The 23,915-nt window shown below is 40.6% G+C and overlaps 1 protein-coding gene across 1 annotated transcript in view; it reads right to left on the minus strand.

Moving 5' to 3' along the window:
- The window catches only part of LOC134342784 (zinc finger protein 704-like), a 152,419-nt gene extending 128,725 nt beyond the window's left edge, over positions 1–23,694 (minus strand). Inside the window, exons 1-2 of the mRNA XM_063041357.1 lie at positions 22,912–23,694; positions 22,115–22,308 (exon numbers count right to left, since the gene is read on the minus strand). Coding sequence (XP_062897427.1) covers positions 22,115–22,308; positions 22,912–23,151 — 434 coding nt within the window. The 5' untranslated portion in view covers positions 23,152–23,694. The remainder of the gene's footprint in view (positions 1–22,114; positions 22,309–22,911) is intronic.
- Positions 23,695–23,915: the final 221 nt, after the last annotated feature.

The following is a 23,915-nucleotide window of genomic DNA, read 5'->3' on the forward strand; positions in this document are numbered from 1 at the left end:
TTAGGGAGAATTTAAATGGATCAGTTTAATTAATCAAAATGAAGACAAAAGGATTATTCGCATTGGCTGGTAAAGTGGTAGCAAGGAGTGATAGAGCAAGGATTATTACAAACTTCAGGAAAGAGGGAGGGTCAGTGAAGTGGAAAAAATTGGTATATTTTAGCACAAGTGGCAATTGTTACATGAGGCACAAATCTTAAAAGGAATTGGCTAGGAATTTGATGGTGTTACTGGATAGCAAAAGACAAGAATAGATGGATAACAGCCCCAATTATAACAGCAAATGATAGGATAATCTTGATCAAGCAAATTATGTCTTGTGCTCTTTTTGCTATTTTCTGCCTGCTGCCAGAATCATATTTAAAACAGTAGTTTTAAAAAGTCATGGCATTATCTAAACAATGATGGGTGTGGGGAAAGAGGGGGCGGTGCAGGAGTGCTTGTTGTCTTTGCCAATAATTACACCTTAACTCTGAGAAAAGTCTCAGGCTTGTTTCACGTAACTGATAGTGAACTTCTTCACTCTATTTCCATTAAAGTATTTGGTCGAAACACAGCCAATCTCAGATTCAAAAACAATTCATTTTCTATTTACAGAAGAAACCAAAAACTTCTAAAACCAACATGGGCATGTTTTGCTGTTTCTAGGAGTACTGCATACAGTTCTGGTCTCCTTACTTGAGGAAGGACATACTGGCTTTGGAGGCAGTGCAGAGGAGGTTCACCGGGTTGATTCCAGAGATGAGGGTTAGACAATGAGGAGAGATCGAGTTGCCTGGGACTGTACTTGCTAGAGTTCAGAAGAATGACAGGAGATCTTAGAGAAACAAATAAAATTATGAAAGGGGTAGATAAGATAGAGGCAGGAAAGTTGTTTCCACTGGTAGGTGAGACTAGAACTAGGGGACATTGCCTCAAATTTCAGGGGAGTAGATTTAAGATGGAGATGAGGAGGAACTGCTTTTCCCATAGGGTGGTGAATCTGTGAAATTCTCTGCCCAACGAAGCAGTGGAAGCTACCTCAGTAAATATACTTAAAACAAGGTTGGATAGGTTTTTGCACAGTAAGGGAATTAAGGGTTATGGGGGGAAAAAGGCAGGTAAGTAGAGATGAGCCATGATCTTATTGAATGGCGGAGCAGGCTCGACAGGCCAGATGGCCTACTCCTGCTCCTATTCCTTATGTTCTTGCATTGTTCTGCTGAACACTGTGGGCATGTTATGCACGTTGCTGCCAGAAAGTGTGGCATTACTTGCTGGGTGCACTCAGCACATTGGTGTTGATTGTTAATGCAAATGACCCATTTCACTCTGTTTCAATGTACATGTGATGAATAACTGAATCTGACGTTTTCCTCCACATTTTCACTCAAGTGTCCAAGACCTTTGTTTTGAGCTAATGATTTCAATGATCAAAATGACTTCATTCTGCCCATACTCAACTCCCCTTATTGTCCTAAAAACTTTGATTAAAAAAAAACACTTCCAGCAACCCCAGCTCTCTTTGAAATTCCACAGAATATGGATCTATTTTGTCATGTCTTTAATTTAACCCATGGGGCCATGATGGCATTCCGGTTATAGTAACTTAACTTCAAATCTTAACACTACAGTTACCTTGACAAGGTTCAGAATTCCATGGATTTATTTTCTGAACCAATTTTGGTATTTTAATGTCCTGTGTACAGCCAAGCAACTGCATCAAGACTTTCACCCTTTGAAAAGGTACTATCTCAGTTTTAGATCCAAAATAAGTTACCTCTCATATGACCAAATTGAAGCCCACAAATTTAATTGATAGAGGGGAATCTTTCCAGTTCCAGGTGTTCCTTGGGACGCTATTCTACTCCAACATTGCTGTGCTTCTTCAAGATCGCCTCTCCTTGACAAAGCTAGAAGTGATGCACAATTGCTCAGTTCATTTCAGATCACTAAAAAATAACATGCAAACGCAACAAAACTGGAACAACATTAAAGCATGAGGAGACAAGGAGCCAGGGTAAAATTACACCACACAAGTACCAGGCAACAAATTTCTTCTTGACAGTCAATAACATTAACAATAAAATCATTAAAACTTTACAAGAGGAGATTTTCACTTGGTCTATCATGACAGCTAATCAAAGAGTTACCAAAGAAACCCACATTGAGTGTTCCCTGATGAATCTGCACCTCGCTTGAAGTGCATAGTCATAAACGTGAGAAGTCTGCTCGCACTGGAAATCCAAAGCAACACACACAAAATGCTGGAGGAAATCAGCAGGTCAGGCAGCATCTATGGAAATGAATAAACAGTTGTGTTTCAGGCTGAGACCCTTCTTCAGAACTAGGAAGGAAGGGGGAAGATACCAGAATAAAAATGGTGGGGGAGGGAAAGAAGCTGGCTGGAAGGCTATAGGTGAAGTTGGTTGGGTGGGTGGGAAAGGTCAAGGGCTGGAGAAGAAAGAATCTGAGAGGAGAGGAGTGTGGACCACAGGCGAAAGGGAAGGAGGGGACCCAGGGGGGAAATAAAAGGCAGGTCAGAAGTTGTAAGAGGTCAGAGTGGGGAATAGGCAGGGAGGGGGAAATTTGTTTATATAAAAATGTATAATGTCTGTTATTGGAATTGGTTCTAATTTGACTGAAATTTAACTGGCCTGGAACTAGCCCACAAGACATACTGAGGTTATTGTTTTCTCTCTTAAGACAGACCCATCACACATTCACACAGCATCAACATCTTCAGGATCACCACTGACCAGAAATACAATTGGACAAGCCATAAATAACATTACTACAAGAGCAGTTCAGAGTCTGGAATTTTTTTGGCATGTGACTCATTTCCCAAACCTTTCTACCATTGACCACAGACAGTTCAGGAACATGATAGGACACACTCAAATAATCCACTTGCTTGGATGAACATTACCACAATACTCAAGATGTCAGGTGTTATTCTTGTAAAAGTCAAACTGCTTAAACAGCAGTCTATATCTTCGTCATTCACCTTCTCCACTACCGGGGTACTGTTTCTGCTGTGCACATTATTCAAACTGCACACCGTAAACTTAAAGTTTCTTTGAAATAATTTGACTCACCCATAAACAATGTATGGACAGAATTATCACTCACATTACCAGATTGAAACTATTGTCTTACTCTTTTATCACTGGGTTAAAATCCTGCAAGTACTAATTCAGCAATAACATGGGAGTACTGTGGCTAGAAGGACTACAGCTGTCCAATATGACAGCCCATCACCACTTTCTCAAGGGCAATTATGGTTTGGCAATAAATGCCAGCTTTTACAGCAACCCTCTCATACAGCACAACAAACATTTCCTCTGGAACAGTATCAGCATGCTCCCTTCTACAAATCCTTATTATCCCTCTCTGACTAGCTGACAATTCACAGTTTTGGACACTATTCCACTATCTAATAGAATGTTAAACCAACTGGTCAATACTACATTTTGCACGGCACACTTTGTATAATGGAATAAAAGCCACCTGCAATTTCCCCGTCTAATAGGAATGGTTCCCAGTTTTGAACTCCAATATTATGGTTCTAAAATCGTACCTGCTCTTAAAAATCATGGACTTGTCTGTTTATAATGGTCCTATTTCTCACTTTCATTTTGCTTATGTGCTGTAGATTTACAACTCCAAGTTTATTAATTATGTCATCTTCCTCCATCACAAAGAATACATTCAGCGTTGTGGCCTTTGCCTGATGTACAGCATCATTTTCTATTTACGGTCCTGCATTGGTCAGGCACAGTGGACAGAGCAGACTGAGAAAGCAGTGCTACAGCTAGCACAAATATCAGTTTTCAGGCAAGTGGTGATTGCTGCAATTATACTTTAGTACAACATTGCACCAAAAAAAGTGTTGAGACTTTCCAAATCCCAACTATGCGTATGGGGTCAACAGAATGAAACACTACACACTCAGTAGCCACTCTATCAGGTAGCTCCTGTACCTAATAAAGTGGCTACTGAGTGTGCTCCTGGTCTTATGCTGCTGTAGCCCATTCACGTCAGGTTTGGCATGTCGTGCCTTCACTGATGCTCTTCTGCACAGCACTGTTGTAACACAAAGTTATTTTGAGTTACTGTCGCCTTCCTGTTGGTTTGCATCAATCTGGCCATTCTCCTTTGACTTCTCTCATTAACAAGATGTTTCTGCCACAGAACTGCCGCTCACATTATTTTAATATTTCTTTTTGCTTTTGGCTCCATTCTCTGTAAACTCTAGAGATCATCACGTGTGAAAACCTCAGGAGATCAGCAGTTTCTGAGATACTCAAACCACCCCCTCTGGCACCAACAATCATTCCAAGGTCAAAGTCACTTCGATTACATTTCTTCCCCATTCTGATGTTTGGTCTGAACAACAACCGCATATTTTTATGCACTGAGTTGCTGCCACATGACTGGCAGATTAGATATATGCAATAATGAGCAGGTGTGCAGGTATACCTGATAATTCTGTATACTCAGTAGCCATTTTAACAAATATTATATCAATCTAAAACAAAGCAAGAAAGTGTAGAAGACTTAAAATTCCAAGCTACCTACTATCTGCATTATGAGCAAGCAGTTTCAATAGTTAGATATATAGATGCACCGAAGAGCGCAGAACAGGACGAGGCCCCTTGGCCCATATATTCGCGCTAACAAGGATGGCAAATCAAATCTAGCCCATCTGCTTGGCTTGACCCAGACTATGCTCATTTTGGCTCAGTGGAACAGAGAGAAAGCATGCAGAAATACAACATTCACATCCAGAAGATACTGCAGCCATCCTCATCCATCCCAGTCTCCCAAACACTTACAGGATGCCCATAGGTAGGGTGCTTGTAACCTGGGAAGAACCTGCAATTGTTTCTCGTACATCAGCACCAGTGATTACCAGTTCCACTAATAACCATGTGAGCCAAGAATCTCCAATAGGCTCCCACCTTAACTATATTCATTTGAATGCTCATTTGTACAACAATTAAATTTTAAACATGAGAAAGTCTGCAGATGCTGGAAATCCAAAGCAACACTCACAAAAATGCTGGAGGAACTCAGCAGGGCAGGCAGCATCTATGGAAATTAATAAACAGTCGACATTTCGGGTGGAGACCCTTCTTCAGGACTAAAGAAGGGGGAAAGCACTAGAATAAAAAGGCGGGGGGGGGGAGAGAAGAAGAGGGGAAGGACACTAGCTGGAAGTGCATTTGCCCATCCATCTCACACCATAAGTATACTCATTTGAACTCTCATTCATACAACAGTTAAAGTTGCCCATCCATTTCCCACCATTGTTGCAGCATTTCATTGGCAAGATGACAGATCAGTGATCTGCTCCAGGCTATTGCGAAACAACTTCAACTCTAAATACCTGGCTGGGAATAAAAGAATCACTCAGTATCCAAGAGCCTGCCTGCACCTATCCCTTCCACCGCCCTCCCACCTAACAAGGGAACTGCACCCCACCCCCCACAACTACCACGGAATTAAAACACAAAGCCCCTTCTTCAAAGCAGACAAGTTTCAAGTCTCTGTACAGCAGATTTAAACATGTTTCACAATAAGCAAACAATTCTTATCTTTTTCTGTCAACATCAGTAAAGAAAACTGTGCTGGTCATGGCTACCGATATAGAACAGCTGCCAGCCCGAAGTGACGCAATAACTCTAACAGCTCCATTAGGAAAAGCAGGGTGCCGCTGAAAAAGCATTTCCTAATCTATGCACACCACTTTAAAGACTACTTAAATACACTTCAGCATTATTAAATGCCTATACTATTAAATGTCAATACTATTAAATGGGCAAGGGTCTGGCAGATGGAGTACAATGTTAGGAAATGCGAGATCATCCACTTTGGAAGGAAAACAATGGAAAATCAGATTATTTAAATGACAGAAAATTGTAGCATGCTGCTGTGCAGAGGGACTTGGGAGTGCTTGTGCATGAATCACAAAAGGTTGGTTCGCAGGTGCCGCAGACTATCAAGAAGGCAAATGGAATGTTGGCTGGAGGGATTGAGTTTAAGAGCAGGGAAGTTCTGCTACAACTCTACAGGGTACTGGTGAGGTCGTATCTGGAGTACTGCGTGCAGTTCCAGTCTCCTTACTAGAGGAAGGATATACTGGCTTTGGAGGCAGTGCAGTGCAGTGCAGAGGAGGTTCAGCAGGTTGATTCCAGAGATGAGGGGGTTAGACTACGAGGAGAGATTGAGTCGCCTGGGACTGTACTCACTGGAATTCAGAAGGACGAGAGATCTTATAGAAACATAAAATTATGAAAGGGATAGAGGCGGACAAGATAGAGGCAGGGAAGTTGTTTCCATTGGTAGGTGAAACTAGAACTAGGGAACATAGCCTTAAGCTTCAGGGGAGTAGATTTCGGTCAGAGATGAGGGGGAACTGCTTTTCCCAGAGAGTGGTAAATCTGTGGAATTCTCTGCCCAATGAAGCAGTGGGCGCTACCTCAATAAATATACTTAAGACAAGGTTGGATAGATTTTTTGCGTAGTAGGGGAATTAAGGATTATGGGGAAAAGGCAGGTGGGTGGAGATGAGTCCGTGGCCAGATTAGCCATGATCTTATTGAATGGTGGAGCAGACTCGACAGGCCAGATAGCCTACTCGTGCTCCTATTTCTTATGTTGTTACGTAGCAAAGAACATAAAATCCAAGTTGCAGTTTTCTTCAAATTAAAAATGTGTGTCTATATTCATTCTGTATTTTTTCCCCCCAGAAGAGGATTTGACAACTTATAATGACAACTTAGAATTGAGATCTCATACTCCTTTTGGTTATTTTATTCACTATTTAACATGCAATATGATGGCATCCATTTCCTTTTTAAAAAAAAATCACAATACAAGCTAATCTTGTGATTCTCACCAGCACACGTCAGTGGAACAAAAATGCAGCAGAGTCATTAAATCTGTTCCAATACAGTTATGTATTAACCAATAATTATCTATTCACAAACAAATTTGTATGCAGGACTGGCTACAAGTATTCTTATCTGTGTTCACAACATTGATAGAATGGCTGAAGGTGTTATCATACAAGGAAAAGCAAGCATGTAAGATTCCGAGTGAGTCTGACAAAGGAGATACTGTGAGGATATTTCCCTAGTGGAGAACTCTGGAACTAGGGGCCAAAATTGCAGAACAGGACACCCAATTATAAATAGATGAGAGAAGTTTCTTTACTCAGATGGCTACAACTTATTTTTGGAGTTGAGGACATAGAATCAGAAAAGCCATGATCTTATTGAATAGCAGGGCGTAATTTTATTTATTTATTTAGTGATACGGTGCAGTGCAGGCCCTTTGAACCACACTGCCACAGCAACTCCCGACAAACCCGATTAACCCCAACTTAATTATGGGGCAATTTCCAAAGATCAATTAAACTACCTACTACGTCTTTGGAGTGTGGGAGGATATTGTAAGACCTTGAGAAAACCAACGCATTCCACAGGGAGGATATACAGACTCCATACAGGACAGCACTGGAATCAAACTCCAGAATGCCCTGAGCTACAATAGAGTCAGGCTCACCGCTATGCAAGCAACACATGGTCAATCATGCACCAAATTATGTCCTATACACAGCAGTGCAGTGATTACTTTATTGGAGCTGGAAACCAATAACTGAGTTAATAATCCAGAAAATGGAAATTCAAATTAAAGACCATAGTTGAAGAATTCAAATCCAACTTTAGACAAAGGAAGCACACTAAAAAATTCAATGGTTCTCTAACTCCCCTTGAGTATAGCCAATGCTGGTTACTGAATGGCCCAGTTCTCCCAAATTCAGATATTGTGTGCACGGCTTACAACAGCCACCCACATCTTCAATTTTAAAATAAAATATTTTCTGTCACATAAGCCTGGATTTTGCATATACGGCTTATGAAGTTAGTTATTTCAGCCCATAACTTTGATCACATACAATATACGGATTCACCATTGAGCAACCACTACTTTGTCATTGCCATACTCAAGATACTGGGCATGTTCAGAATTAATCGAAGCGAAAGGAATGCATATAGGTAACTATAATTCATGGACACAAGAGGAGGACCTGCTGACACATATACAGCTTAGATTCTCTATTGCACGGTGCCAAGGTTTTGCCAGTTTGGATTCTGGGTGCTCTCAAGCAGCAAGTTCCAGAAGTGAAAGGCAGTATCAAATGAAAGCGACATTTGATGCTGTCCATATTTATTTATTTATATATAAAAGTCCATGATATTAAGGTGAATACAAAGATGGAAATGAATTAAAAAGATTAAATTGCTATTTCCAGAAGAAAAACTACCTTGATAATGAACTAGTCCGTGCCCACTACTTAACGAGAACTGATAAATTGCAAGTAACAGCTCACCAGACAAATGCCTGACCATCTGCAATAAAACTCTAATCAGCAATCCTTAACTTTCAACAACACTACATGGCTTTGAGCTCCATCTTCACCACCCTGGAGACTCAAGTGGATGAGCCACACAAATGAAGCTGGCTAACTTGTAGCAAGTGACTCACTTCCAAACACTATAAAACATTTCCAGTTTTCACGAGTGTTATGAAATGCTTCCCACTTACCTATAGCTCCAACAGTACTCTCGATTAACATACCAACCACATCACTATAAACATTCACTCAGCACACAGTAATGGCAGTGTACATTCTGCAAACTACATTAAAAAGCAAACATCCATAGAGTTCACCAACTCCAGCCCTACAGCACCTTGCAAATCAGTGACTTCTACCAAGGAAAAGAGCAACAGGCCCATGGAAACATGTGCATGGACCCTCCAAGTCATGGCCCCCATCCCTTCATTACTGCTCACTCTAAATCTCAGAACCCTATTCAACAATACTATGCAAATAACATCTCCAGATATCTGTATACAATGCTAAAATTGAAAAATTAAATCAGGATAGAAACAAACACAAGCTAAATTTCAAAATATTTGGTTTTTCTTTATGTGCTGTGGGCCAAATGCAAAAAGAGTTGGCGTTTGCTTCGCAGGTTTGTGGAGCTTAGTTTACAACAAAATGCAGAAAACAAACAAAGCTGTAAAAACTGGAATCAGAATTTTAAAAAAAAATAGAAGAACTTAACCAGTGAAGCAGCATCAGTGGAAAAAGAAACCAGTTAATCATTTCACGTCACAGCCCTTCATCAGAACTGAGAAAGCACAATTAGTGTAAGTGGAGGAGATGGTGGGGGAGGCTATGGCTAGAATACAAGGAATGTCTGTAACAGGGAGACAAGATGTAGCCACTGAATGGACAGTTAATGTCCTTTGTCTATGCAAGATGTGGCTACCGTTTTGAAATCTGGGTGCTGTTCTACAGTCTAGCTTACTGGATGCAACGGTTCTGACCAAAATTGCATCAATTCTACCCTCAGTCTCCATATCCAGCTTATCCTGCATGGATCTGAACTCCAAATTCATCCTTCATAATTTGAACACACCCAGGATCACAGCTATAATTAAAACCATACATCATGTTATTGGAAGAGATAACGCCTGTCCATTTAACTTTTCCCTTCCTGCCATCCAATCATTCCAGGTGCAGCAGCAATTAGCATTGTTTGATCTAGTCAACTGCATTCAGTGTTAACAAGATGGCCTCCTTCAAACTGGAGAACACTAGTGGAGACTGGGTGACCGCCTGAGCTCAGAACTGAGTTACTAGTTGCTGGCCATTTTAAATCTCCATCTCATTTTCAGTCTAACTTCTGTGACCTCGTGCGTTTCTTCTACGAGTTCAAGGCAAGCTTGAGGAACAACACAACACCTTTTCTTCATCTTGGCAGGTTTCAGCCAGTCGGAATCATGCAGTCAAATTCATACAGCATAGAAACAGGCTCAGTTCCCTTTCTTACTTATGAGGAAGGGTCAAAGACCTGAAATATTAATTACTGTTTATTCCCCTTCTAAGGGATGCTCCCTAGATAGCCGAATCCACCATTATTTCAGGTTTTATAACATTTTAATACAAATATAGTAATATCTGTAACTTCCCCAGGTTTCTTTGAAATGTTTATTGCATTTCCAATCACATGCATACCTAAATCCCATACATTCTTCTACCATATATGCAACTCATCAATCTAAGACTGGCATAGGCTTCCAAAACCAATAGAGATGCAGTTAAATAAAATGGATGTTGCCTTATATACAATCTGATTAGTAATCAGAAATTATTTATAATACTTTGTCACATTGGGCAACAAAATAGCAATTATAACTTAATAAATATTCTGCATTAATTACAATTTTTGTCAGTAAAGAAACAGCTTGCTTTATACAAGGCTTTTCATCATTCCAGAAAATCTCAATCCACATTACACCCAATAAAGTAATACTGGTTCAAATCTTCCAAAAACCAGTTTGCCAACCTACACTAGCCCTTACCTGCAACAAGTTAACTGACATTAAGTTCCTCAAAGAAGCCGGCATTGACCTTTTGCAAGGCAGGGCCTTATGAATGCAAGTCATAAACTACCTGCACAGAATTACTGTCACAGCTCAGTAAATCAATGCACCTGCTTTACCAGCTATTAATGAGGGAGTGTTTATGAATGTCTCTGATAGGGAAACATTTCAACATTTAAAGTTTTAGTTTTAACAATGTCTATTTAAAAACCTAAAATAATTAAGAACATTTCAGTTTATTCTACCAAATCAAATATTATGCATACACCTGAACCTTCATCACCACTCTTTTCCATTCAAATGAAGGAGCTTGTTGTTTCTGTGCCAAGTCCAACTACAGGCAGATTTCCCAGCACAAGTTACAGTAATCTGTGGAAATTCGCGAATTCATGCCAATGAATGCTTGGGGAGGATTCCTGGACTTGTGCAGATACATAGGTAGATACCCACAATCCACAATGCTAGATTTTTTCCTAAAACAGCAGAAACCTCAAAATGTTGTAATATCTGGAAACTCGACAGCAACCTTTATTTTTAAGAAAATAAAATGGTAGAACCACAAACCTATTTTAAATGAAATTGATTAAGAAATAAATATCAACTAGGACTACTGAAAACTCCCATGACCTTCTTCAAATATAGCCATGAAAAATTTTATATTCCCCTGAGAAGGGAGAAGAAAGTTTAACGTTATTGGATGCCAAGACCGGTGAAGGTTCCAAAACAAAAATTCATCTGAGGTATCAATGCTTTTCCCACATTTCCATTATCAATCAACAGTAGAAAATGACAACATGACAAACTTAAGTTGTCAATGCATGTGTTACACCACTATGCCATGAAAAAAAACTAGAAATAAAAGTCAGAGAAGGCGAGTAGTTATTTCACAAAGAAAAAAGGGAAGGAGCTCCATCTGACATCTCTCCATCTCCATGAAGATGAAGGCTAGATCTCTGGGGATTGACTTCGCCTTTATGGGATTATACCTACCAGACATGATGAGTGCATTAGTATCAACAAGGTACTATATGACAAATACACATAAAATTTCCATTACTAAGCTATATTTAGAAGCATACTGTGTTTGAAGGGCCAAATGCCCAACTCTTGTTACTAGTTCTAGAGGTTTTAGAAAGTTACAATTCACACACATTAAATTAGTTAACAGCTGAGGCTATGGAAGAAAAATAGACAATAACTTTACTATAAAATGCCACTTCCCTGTACAACTTTAAGATCTTTTTACTACAATTAAACCATCATTTCTGTTCCAGGACATCCATGCTGGGGTTTCTCATAATATCACCTTATTCCATCACAATAGAAAGACAATGTTTGATGATGAAGAATGCAGCTTCTTGTAATGACCACTTACCACAGGGGTTCCCAAACTAGAGTCCCCTGAGAAGGGAGAAGAAAGGGAGAAGAAAGTTTAACGTTATTGGATGCCAAGACCGGTGAAGGTTCCAAAACAAAAATTCATCTGAGGTATCAATGCTTTTCCCACATTTCCATTATCAATCAACAGTAGAAAATGACAACATGACAAACTCTTAACATGACCTCTTGCTTAAATGGTATTGGTCCACGGCATGCAAAAAGGTCAGGATCCCCTAATTTACAGGACACCAGAGCAGAATAAGGACATTCAGCCAATCAAGTCTGGTCCACATTGCATCATGGCTGATTTATTATCCCTCAACATCATTCTTCTGCCTTCTCCCCACAACGCTTGATTCCCTGACAAATCAAGAACTTATGAACTTCTGCTTTAAATATATCCAATGACTTGGCCACCATAGCAGTCTGGGGCAATGAATTCCACATTTTCACCACTCTCTAGCTAAAAAAAAACCCCTCCTAATCTGTTATAAATAGATGCCCCTCTATTCCAAAGCTGTGCCCCCTGGTCCTAGACTTCCCCACTATAGGAAACATCCACTCTACATCCACTACCTAGGCTTTTCAATATTCAATAGGTTTCATTGAAATTCTCCCCTCATTCTTCTAATCTAAAGTACAGGCCCAGAGCTGTCAAATGCTCCTCATTCCAAGAATTATTCTTGTGAATCTCCTCTGTCCCCTCTCCAATGCCAGTACTTCTTAGATAAGGGGCCTAAAACTGCTCACAATACTCTAAGTGTGGTCTTATAAATGCCTCATAAAGCCTCTGTGTCACATCTTTGCTCTTGTATTCTAGTCCTTTGGAAATGAACGTTAACATTGGATTTGCCTTCCTTACCACCAACTCAACCTCTAAGTTAACCTTTAGGGAATCCTGTACGAGGATTCCCAAGTCCATTTCCACCTCAGAGTTTTGAATTTTCTTCCCATTTAGAAAAGTCTACTCCTTTTATCAAAGTGCATGACTATATTCTTCCTTACACTATATTCCATCTGTCGCTTCTTTGTCCATTCTTCCAATCCGTCCAAATCCTTCTGCAGACTCGCTGCTTCATCATCTGCAAACTTGGTCACAAAGCCATTAATTCTGCCATCCAAATCACTGACATATTATGCGGAGAGGTAAGCGGTTCCAACACCAATCCTTGCGGAACACCACTGGTCAACAGAAGCCAACCATAAAAGGTTCCCTTCATTGCCTCTGGCCAATCAGGCAATCCTCTATCCATACTGGTATCTTTCCTGTAATACCATGGGCTCTTATCTTAAGTACTTTGTGTGACTTTGTCAAAGACCTTCTGAAAATCCAAGTAAACACCATCCAGTGATGCTGTCTATCCTGCCCGTTATTTCCTCAAAGAATTTCAATAAATTTGTGAGGCAAGATTTCCCTTCAAGGAAACCATGCTTACTTTGGCCTATTTTACCATGCTCCTTCAAGTACCCTGAAACCTTATCCTTAATAATAGACTCCAAAAACCTTTCAAACCACTCTAGTCACACTAACTGGCCTATGATTTCCTTTCTTCTGCCTGCCTCCCTTCTTAAAGAGTAGAATGACATTTGTAATTTTTTTAGCCCTCCAGAACCTCAAGGTTATATAATTCATACATACTTTGAAAATAAATGTACCTTGAACTTTGAACCATTCCAGAATCCAATCATTCTTGAAAGATCACTATTAATACTTTCACAAACCTCTTTAGCTAACTGTTCCAAAACAATGGGGTATAGGCCATCTGGTCCAGGCTACTTATCTATCTTCAGACCTTTCCGCTTGTCAAAGGCCTTCTCCTCAGTAATAGCAAATGCACTTCTTCCTCCTGACACTCTAGGATTTCTGGCATACTGCTAGTGTCTTCCACAGTGATGAATGACGCAAAATATTTATTCAGTTTGTCCACCATTTCCTTGTCCCCTATTACTACCTCTCCAGCATTTTCCAGCAGTCCAATATCTACCCCCGCCTCTCCTTTTACTTTATACATCTGAAAACCCCTTTGGAATCCTCTTTTATATAAATTACCTACCCATTTCATCTCTTCTTGCCTAACGGCTTTTTTCTTAAGTTGCCTTGTTTACTCTTAAAAAGCTTCCCAATCCTCTAATTTCTCACTAACTTCTGCTATTATTACATGCCCTCTCCTTTGCTTTTATGCTACCTTTGACTTCCCTTGTCAGCCAGCTGCTTCATCCTCCCTTTACAATACTCCAATTTTTGTGATCTGTGCTTTCTAAATTGCTCATAGAAACTCCACCATTTTTCCATCATCCCTGCTAGTGTCCCCCTCCAATCAACTTTGGCCAGCCCCTCTCTCATGCCTCTAAAATTACCTTTACTCCGCTGTAAAACTGACACATCTGACTTTACTTTTGCTCTCTCTCACTCAAACTGCAGGGTGAACTTTATCATACGTCTAACTTGCAATCCTTTTATTTGATAACAGCTCTTAATTATCATGGGGTGTTCTTACAATGTTAAAACATAGCTTATAATTTGTTGTTAGAGCAACAAGAAAAAAAAAATTATACTGAACACATGCCTGATAACAAACATATGCAGTAATGCGGTTTAACCACCTCAACCTGATCATCAATGTGGCTGATACCATTGTGAAAAATCTCAAGAGCTTGAGTTTTCCCAGCCATATGAGCTCCATGGCACCCAGAATAAGTCAGTCAATTGTACTCTATCGTGTGCTGTTCATTTCCCAATACCACAGACTCTCTCTATTGGCTTTCATGAACAATACGTACAGAAATGAAATCCTCCTCCCTAATCAGGCTAGACACAGCAAATAAACTTGGGACACACATATCAAAGCATTCCACTCTATGAACTAATAGCATATTAAAACAGGGAGCATACCATCTACAGCAGGGTTTCTCAATCAGGGTATTGCGAGAGATCGTGATTAAAAAATAAACAAACATCGTTTTTTTGAACTTCGCGCAAATCATGACACTAGCGCTCGCAGAGGTGGGCAGTGACTAAGCAGCCCCGTAAGCAATCTCGTTAGCGGTCTCTCAGCCCAGTATGGCAGTGCGCAGTAGGACCGCGTTTATTTGCTAGAGTCCATTCTCAGTTTTTAAAACGCGAGATGGGGAGGCACTGTATTGTACAGAGGGGAGGGCAGTGGGCTGATGAACACTGTGTGGCATGGAGAGGAGAACGGTAGGCTGATAATTGGTGAGTGCTGTATTGCACAGAGGGGAGGATGGTAGGCCGATAATTGAAGAGAACTGTATTGCACGAAGGGGAGGACAGTAGGCTGCTGAGGAGCGTGAAGTGTGTTTTCCGAGGATTGAATGAACTCCGCCTGTGACTTCAGCCTCTCCCTCCTGAATTACCTCCCCCAATTTCCCCTTACATGCCGCCGAATGACTTACGGAAGCAAACAAACTCTGCTCCTGTGGTAGAAAATAGGAGGGAAATTTTCATTCTAAAGACGGTGCAATGTGGCAATTTTTGAAGAGGCGGTGTGAGATGGAAGAGGAGGATTCTAGGCCCACGGACAATTCTGATAAGGTTAATGAAGAATTACAATCATCTGAGTCATTTCACAGAACCAGAGCAACAAGGGACACAAAAAAAGTCTGTCTTCTTTTACAAAACGATAAGTGTTTATTTGCACAATACACAAAGTACAAACATTAAGTATTTGCAAGACAGTGAATAAATTCAAGTTAAAATATGATTACTACTATCTATAAAACAGTCAATTCCCTGGGGGGCGGGGGGGGGGGTCGGCAGCGCAGTTCACTACTCCCGGAAATCCCCCACTATATCCATGTTCCCTCTGTTCCATCTTTAAGGGCAGCGGGCACATATGTCTCCTCAGAAGAAGGGCAGGCAGTCGGTCCTGGCAGAGTCCTCAACTTTTGACTGCCTAGGCCCGTGAATGGCCATCTTGGCTAGGCCCAGGAGTAAGCCTACTCCTCGCAACCCACTCCCTTCCATACTGGGTGCTCGTACACACAGAGCACAGAGCTGAAGTACAACAAGAATCTGAGCAGCAGCCCCTTCAGATACTCAAACAGGGGCTGCAACTTCCCACACTCTATACAAGCGTGGTACACTGACTCCTCCCGGCCACAGAACAGACAGGTGGACGGGGTATTAGTGAACCTGCTTAAAGACCTGTTGCACGGTACCACCCTATGCAACACCTTCCACCCCAGGACCCCACTGTACAGGGGAAGGACACCTGCACAAAAAGATTTCCACTGGGGATCTCCTCCACTGCCAGATGGTAAAACAGATTATTAGGGCAAGTCCAGTTGGCAGATGAAGGCAAGGAAGGGAAAGGTGTGCAGGAGCAGCCCGTACAAGAAGTGGTTTGTAGCGTCACGGAACCACACGGTGGGCATCCCTGTGAGACGGCTGAGGCTGTGTGAGACCCTCTCCAGGGTGGTCTCCCAAGGCCTGGGGCTGACAAACACTTCTGGCCCATCAGGCGGTGGTGCAGCTGGAACGCCTCCACTTCCCCACTGCGATACGATGGGGACCTGTCCCCCTTGCAGCTAGAGCACCGTCCCCTAGTGGTACAGGAGCACCCTGTCTGGATGAGACTGGACCCCATACCCTTAGCAGCTCTCGGTAAAAGTGAGGCAGTCCCCTCAAAGTAGCGTAGCTGATGCTGTCCGCTGGAAGCCACGTACTCTCCTGCAGACAGTGACCCTGGCAGAGATATTGCGTCGCCAGCGCATGCCAACTCAGGGTGGTCACTGTACACACCAATGACTGACCACCCTTCAAAACAGGAAGACTCGGGACCACACCCAATGCCTCCTGTTCCCCCAGAATAAGTCCACCAGCCTTTTTTGGGTCCTGGAAACAAAAGCAGTGGGCAGGACTAAAGTAATTAGCCAGTACCATACCTTCACAATGAAAGCTACTTATCAATGGGTTTTACATGAACAAGTGATTCAAGTTATCCTATTCCACTGGGCCGAGTCTGTGGCAAAAACTTACAAATGTAGCAACGGCTCCAACAAAATTGAAATGACACTTAACTACAAATCACAGTCATATGGCACATAAAAGTGATGATTATTTTAAACGACTATTGGAATCTTAAAACAAACAGATTAAAGTTTTAGAAAATAAAGTCACAGTCAGTAAAAAGACTCAGGAAACAAGTTATTTAGTAGACTTAAGACCAGTTCACTCGAGAATGTTTATAAAAAACATGTAAAAACCTGGACAAAGAGCATACCAATCTCCTGCTACATTCAAAAATCTAGTGGCTTAGTGGAAGAGTTCTCAACAGGGTGTTTAAGCTGAAAGATGAACTGCAAGAGTACTTTCAAGAAAATAGTAGGCAAGATTTTGCTAAGTGCTTTGAAGATGAAGGATGGCTACATGAAACTAGCTTCTTAACAGATATTTTTCATCATATGAACTAGTTGAACAAGTCTCTGCAAAGGTCTGGAGAAAATATTTTGACTTTAAGTAACAAGATTCTTGGATTTAAAAGAAAACAGAGTCTTTGGAAAAGTCATGCTGCAAAAGGAAATCTTGAAATGTTTCCACTGCTGCTTGGGTTTGAGAGTGAGGAAGGATATTAGAGTCTTGAGTCTTATTGAAAGCCACCTGGAAGAACTGCAGAACAAAATTGAACAGTACTTTTCCCTCCCTTTCAACACAAGCATATGATTGAGTGAGAGACCCTTTCTCTGAATCTTCTGCTCAGCCTGAGAATTTGACTTTGAGAGAAGAGGAAGAACGTTGTGAGCTGTACTCTGATCATGCACTCAGGATGAGATTTACAGACCTGCCCTGGACAAGTTCTGGATTTCTGTGAAAGAAGAGTTTCCTGCCATTCACAGGAAAGCAACGAGTATTTTGCTGCAGTTTTCAACTTCTTGCATGTGTGAGCAAGCTTTTTCTTGTTTAACAAGCGTCAACAGCAAGAATAGAAATCGGCTCATTTCAGTTGAAAGTGAAATCAGTGCACGCTTAAGTCAAGTTTGACCCAGAATTGAGAAATTTATTTTGTTTGTGTTATGAGTTTTTAAATTTTATGAAGAAAGAAAGAAAGAGCAATTTCAAGAAAGGTAAGCTAAGCTTAACTATATCAAACCCCCCCCCCGCCAAAGGTTGGCTAAAAATTTGCCTTCTACTCAAGAGCACTGACATTTATTTTTGGATTATTATATCTATATCTTACTTATCATGCTAAAGTATCATGAGCTGTAGATATAATCTTTTTTATGCAAGCATTCCCTGAGACCTGAAAATTATTTCAAGGGTTCCTCCAGGGCAAAAAAAGTTGGAAAGGCTGATCTACAGGATGCACTGGAGTAACCCATTCAAGTATTTTTATAGCAGCATCACTCAAACCTGCAATCTCCACCACCAAAAAAGGACAAGTGCAGCTGATGCATGGGAACATCTCCAAGTTCCCCTCAAGTTGAGCACTATCCCAACTTAGCCATATACTACTACTCTGTGATTGCTGGGTCTAAATCCAAATCTTCCTATCTGCATTGTGTGAGCGCCTATGAAAAGTCACAATCTGAGTGTCAAAGAGGTCATCTTCATCATCTCCAGGAGAGGAGAATGTCTGCCTTGCCAACAATGTCAAATCTGGAGACCAATTAAAAACAAAAGCAAAGGTTAGCAAGTTGACAATTAGGCACAGTGCTACACAGAAGGATTTACAGCTCTAGGTGCATTAGTGGAAAGATGACCTGCTTTACAGAAAATTGTGAAATATTCTTTGTTGTATTAGCCATGACTCACACAAGTTTCAGATGCACGAATAGAACATCAGAAATTTTACAATTATTGCTCATGAACATCACACTCTTTGAATTAACCTTGAATTCAACCCAATTATAATAAAGATATGAAGCAGTCTGGGCCAATTTAGATCAAATTCCAGGTGCTAATATGTCCAGAATAGACCTCCTTCAGGTGCTATTATTTACAGGAGACAATTACCACAATGTTGAAAATCCTACTTAATGTAGAAAGATTAATTTTGACAGATATTACACCATTAGAACACTCCAAATGCTGCATTTGTTTTGTGTCTACAAGTCAAATGCAAAATCGTGGGCTAGTAATTTACCAGCATTGGAGAACAAGACTTATCCACTTCATTTTGGTGGTATCTTGGTCTTAATCTAGGTTGCACTTTAAATGACAAAACCATAGACCTGTAAACAAAAAATCTTCAGGGTTCAAATTAACCTTCATCACTGAAAAACATGCACCTCTTCTTCTCTTCCCAAATGCTATTTAACCATGTGCAATTATACTGTCTGTATTATATTGCATTAGTGAAGTAGTCTAAATTCTCAGTTGAAACACCTCTTTCAAGAAAATTTTTCAAATGGCAGTCATAAAAAGTAAAGCACATCAATCTACTAAACAAGTAAATTAAAAACAGGAACTAGAATAAGAAATTCAGTACAAGAAACCACTTACCCATAATTCAAAACTAATGCACATTCTCTACAGGCAATAAAATTAGTCCCAAGGATTCTAGTCCTGATTGCTGACATTTCAAAGCAACAAGCCTAGTGAGTACTGTGGTATGAAGGTAGTAGAAGATCAGGACCATGGAGCAGTAGTCTTATGCAGTTTTCCAACTTCTGATGATTCCCCCTGACCATCCTCAAGCTGAGCTATTGAAGGATTTTACCACAAGCACAAATTCACTGTCCAGCTTGGATAAATCACTTTAAAGCCAAAGCAATCAGAGAAGCTGTAAATCTAGATTCAAATTTCTTCTGCAGCAGTAAAGGAAGTCATAAGTTATTAAAAAAAAAAATCTGGGGTGCAAGAGGCAAAAGAATAGCTTTAAAACCTGAACTTCTATAAAGGATTATATTTTCCAGCATCAAAAAAAAATTCAAAAGCTACAATTGATCAGGTTCATAGAACAGTGCTAATTGTGCTTACCAAGACTACTGAAAGCATTGAGAATTAACAACAAATGTCACAAGTTTTAATGTGCGTGGTAAGCAAATAACCTACCACAACTGGTATATTCACATAGCAGAACTTGTTCACATATCCAAAAATCCTTTATCAGCTGTTTTTCTAGTCATTTAACAACATTGCTCCATGGTGATACTAATTTTGACTACTGCTTTGAATATTTTAATTTATGAATTTTCCGAAATTTCTACATCTCACATACATTTAGACTGATGATCTATGCAATTCAAATTTTAGGTGTTATTAGTTGGCATCAGGAAATTAATTTGTTTATAGCATTTCCTTTACTAAAACAAATCTGTTACACCATGTTCCTCTTTCATGTAATACAGGATGAGTACCCTTATCTGAAATTCCGGAATCTGAAAACCTCTACAATTCAAATTTTGTTTTTTTTTTTGAGCGCTGATACGATATCACAAATGGAAAATTACACAAAACACTGGGAAGCTTCCCAGATGATGCACAGGTCACAGATGGTTCTGAAAAGTGACCTCACATATAGAAACATAGAAAATAGGTGCAGGAGTAGGCCATTCGGCCCTTCGAGCCTGCACCGCCATTTATTATGATCATGGCTGATCATCCAACTCAGAACCCCGCCCCAGCCTTCCCTCCATACCCCCTGATCCCCGTAGCCGCAAGGGCCATCTCTAACTCCCTCTTAAATATAGCCAATGAACTGGCCTCAACTGTTTCCTGTGGCAGAGAATTCCACAGATTCACCACTCTCTGCGTGAAGAAGTTTTTCCTAATCTTGGTCCTAAAACGCTTCCCCTTTATCCTCAAACTGTGACCCCTTGTTCTGGACTTCCCCAACATCGGGAACAATCTTCCTGCATCTAGCCTGTCTAATCCCTTTAGGATTTTATACGTTTCAATCAGATCCCCCCTCAATCTTCTAAATTCCAACGAGTACAAGCCCAGTTCATCCAGTCTTTCTTCATATGAAAGTCCTGCCATCCCAGGAATCAATCTGGTGAACCTTCTTTGTACTCCCTCTATGGCAAGGATATCTTTCCTCAGATTAGGGGACCAAAACTGCACACAATACTCCAGGTGTGGTCTCACCAAGGCCTTGTACAACTGCAGTAGTACCTCCCTGCTCATATGTAATGAACAGAACAGAAATTAATGAAAAACAGAAAAACACTACATAAAGTGAAAAATGAAGATTCGATGGTGTATTGAAAGAGTGAATTCATCAGTGTTGGAGTGACCATATGCCACTTAATGGTATGCTGATCATGAAACAAAAGATCCTTCACGACAAACTGAAAATTGAAGGTAATTGTGAATATTCAGAAGGCCTGTTGCAGAAATTTAAGAAAGGGCATGGCATTAAATTTTTAAAGCGTTTGCTGATCACAAAAATCTAGCACCAAAACAAGTCTACGATACTGATTTTATACCTTACATAAAACTTAAAAGTATACAAAAAGTATACGAAAGACAGCATTATAGGTGAGACCGAAATCCTGCCCTTGTTGAACAGCTGATTCAGGTACAGTATTTTCCCCATGCTGCTGTGTTGCTTTTGTTACCTTGCATCCATTACATTTTCATTATATTAGTGGTATACATTTTTTTTCTGCTGTTATGTAGATGTGTGATGAACAAGTGTAAAACAAAGACTGCTTACCAGTAGCACTTAAGTTCAGAGTCAGAAATGATGGCAATCCCAAACTACCTTATTATACATTCCAAAATCTAAAACGCTACTGGGTCCCAAGCATTTCAGATAAGGGGTAGACAACGTGTATTTATTTCTGACTGGGTGTGACTATCCATCCTCATCAGGATAGATCACTTTCATTCCTGCAATTTGACCAGCATACTACAAATCAGTTTTACTTAGTGGAAATATGGTCTGAATGAATGATAGGATTGGGAGCAACAGCACAAGGTCAGAATCCTGTTGACAATTTCATAATCCAGCAATGTGCCTTTACACTCCACAATCCAAATAATGATATCAAAACTGTTCCAATTTACCAAAATTTTAAAGATTGACCACAGGATAATACATATGGTACAAGAAAGATTACAAATCAAAAGATAGTACAAAATTATACAAGTTTCAGTCAACAACTGAAATCTTATGAACCAGAACACAGTCCATTTCTGTGGATAAGAGTAATGTATTTAAATAGATATTTGGGGGGACACATCCGAAATTAGAGAAAATTTTGACATTTGCATTAATGTAGCGAACGGGTCATCGGGGAAATGGTTACTTCACGTTGAGGATGCAGCTTGATCTCATCCGTTACTAGACTGCTTAAGACAAGCTTGCGAAAAAACAACTCCTACCTCTGAGGAACGTCGATGTTTGCTGAAGTGAGGAGGCGTTTCTGTTCTGACACACAGCCAAGGGGGCGGGCCGCAGGCTCCTCCACCTCGCCAGTTCTGTTACATTTGTTTTCCAGATACCGGTCTTCTGTTTTTTTGGCTGTCAGGCCGCGTGGCTCCGGCGATCTTAAAGGGACATCGTTTTTCACCCGATCCTGAAGTATGGCAAGCGATTCGTTGGTTTCACAATTAAAAGACATCAAAAGAAAATCCAAAATCCCCCAGAGTTAATTCAGTTTCCCCCACCAGAGCCAAACAAATTCCAAGTTGTAAACTTTAAAACGCGCGGGTTAATCAGCGGAGGAATTAATTAAAAAGCACCAGAGCTGTCTCAGAATTGAAAATAGGGACAATTTTTTGGATTTTGCAAAGCAATACCCACTGAACCCAGCTAACTGCAATTCCAAATATTCACCTATGCTTCATAAGTGGCAAAGTCAAACAGAATTGAATACTATTGAGAACACAATTCTTCATCGCGTCCTCTTTACATAGAGTGAAATAACCACCAAATCTTATTTACTTCGTGTCAGGCTTTGGTTTTATTAGGCACTGGACATTTAACTGCACCGGTTTCCTTGATATACTCTTTAAACTTTGGACGTACACTTCAGACGCCATCTTAGTTGCAATGTGTATCAAATATAAAAAGTAATATGTCTGATTGCAAAAAAAAATGAAAGCATGCCCCGAGTTTGCAATCGGCAGAAATTAAGTAACTTCTTATAAATAAACAAAAATAGATAATACTTAAATACCTTCTGATTACATCTGTATTTTCCTTTTCCAGACACTTTGACATCGATGCAGATTATTTCTTCTTCTGCATACTCTCTTAGTGAGCCATCATCTAACATGATTGTGTATACATTGTTACCCGAAGGATCGTTTTTACAAGCCTGAATTACTCCAGAAACTCTGACATCGTCCGCTGAACTTGGCGCGCAAACCTTTGTGCCTACAACTTTATATTTTTTGTTAAAGCGTTTGGAGCTCATTTCTGGAGGGGGCGGGGTCAATTGATCGAAAGAAGCTATTGTCAAAAAAAAACCCGGCAAATGCAAGTTTATATTCGTGCTGTATTATAATTCTGTTTGCAAAGAGCGAGAACTAAAACTCCGCTCTGCAACCGGCGCCCCTCCAGCATTCAATTGTTTTGCTTCTCCGGGACACACGGACCCCGCCCCTCTCACGCTCTGCTTCGCTCTGCCGAATTTGAGTGGTGCGCGGCCCCGCCTCCCATTCACACCGATTGGTGCCCAGGCACTATAAACATTCCATTAAAGAACGCTGACAGTGGCAATTGGGCTGCGTGGCTGGTGTAGCCACATGTCACTCACTGACAGCGAGGAAAAGTTGCTTCAGTTCTACGGGAGCGGAGCCAGATTCGCCATCGCCGCTCGTTTTAGACCAACAGAAAACTTTGGTCAAAATATTTGCAAAGTTTTCTTCGTTTTCGTTACATGTGGATACCAGCAATTTCCAAGCCAGCCCCACCTACCGAAATTATTTTTAATCCAGTCCCAATACACTTGGTTTAGGAAGTTACGCCTCTTCTATAGAAGGTTGTGCTAGTGATGAGTGGTTTTCAGTCTGATCCAATACTCACTTAGTTGTCCTAGCCACCTCGGAAGCCGCTGGAATTTGGCAGGATTTGTTTTGGGCTGACAAGTGTCCGTACATTAGTCGGCGCTCGGTTTGTAGGCAGCAGTAAGTGAACTGGGTTCAAGCCGCATCGACCGGTTTCTCCGCCCATCAATCA

Source organism: Mobula hypostoma, chromosome 2, assembly GCF_963921235.1.
Source record: "Mobula hypostoma chromosome 2, sMobHyp1.1, whole genome shotgun sequence".
Lineage (NCBI taxonomy): Eukaryota > Metazoa > Chordata > Chondrichthyes > Myliobatiformes > Myliobatidae > Mobula > Mobula hypostoma.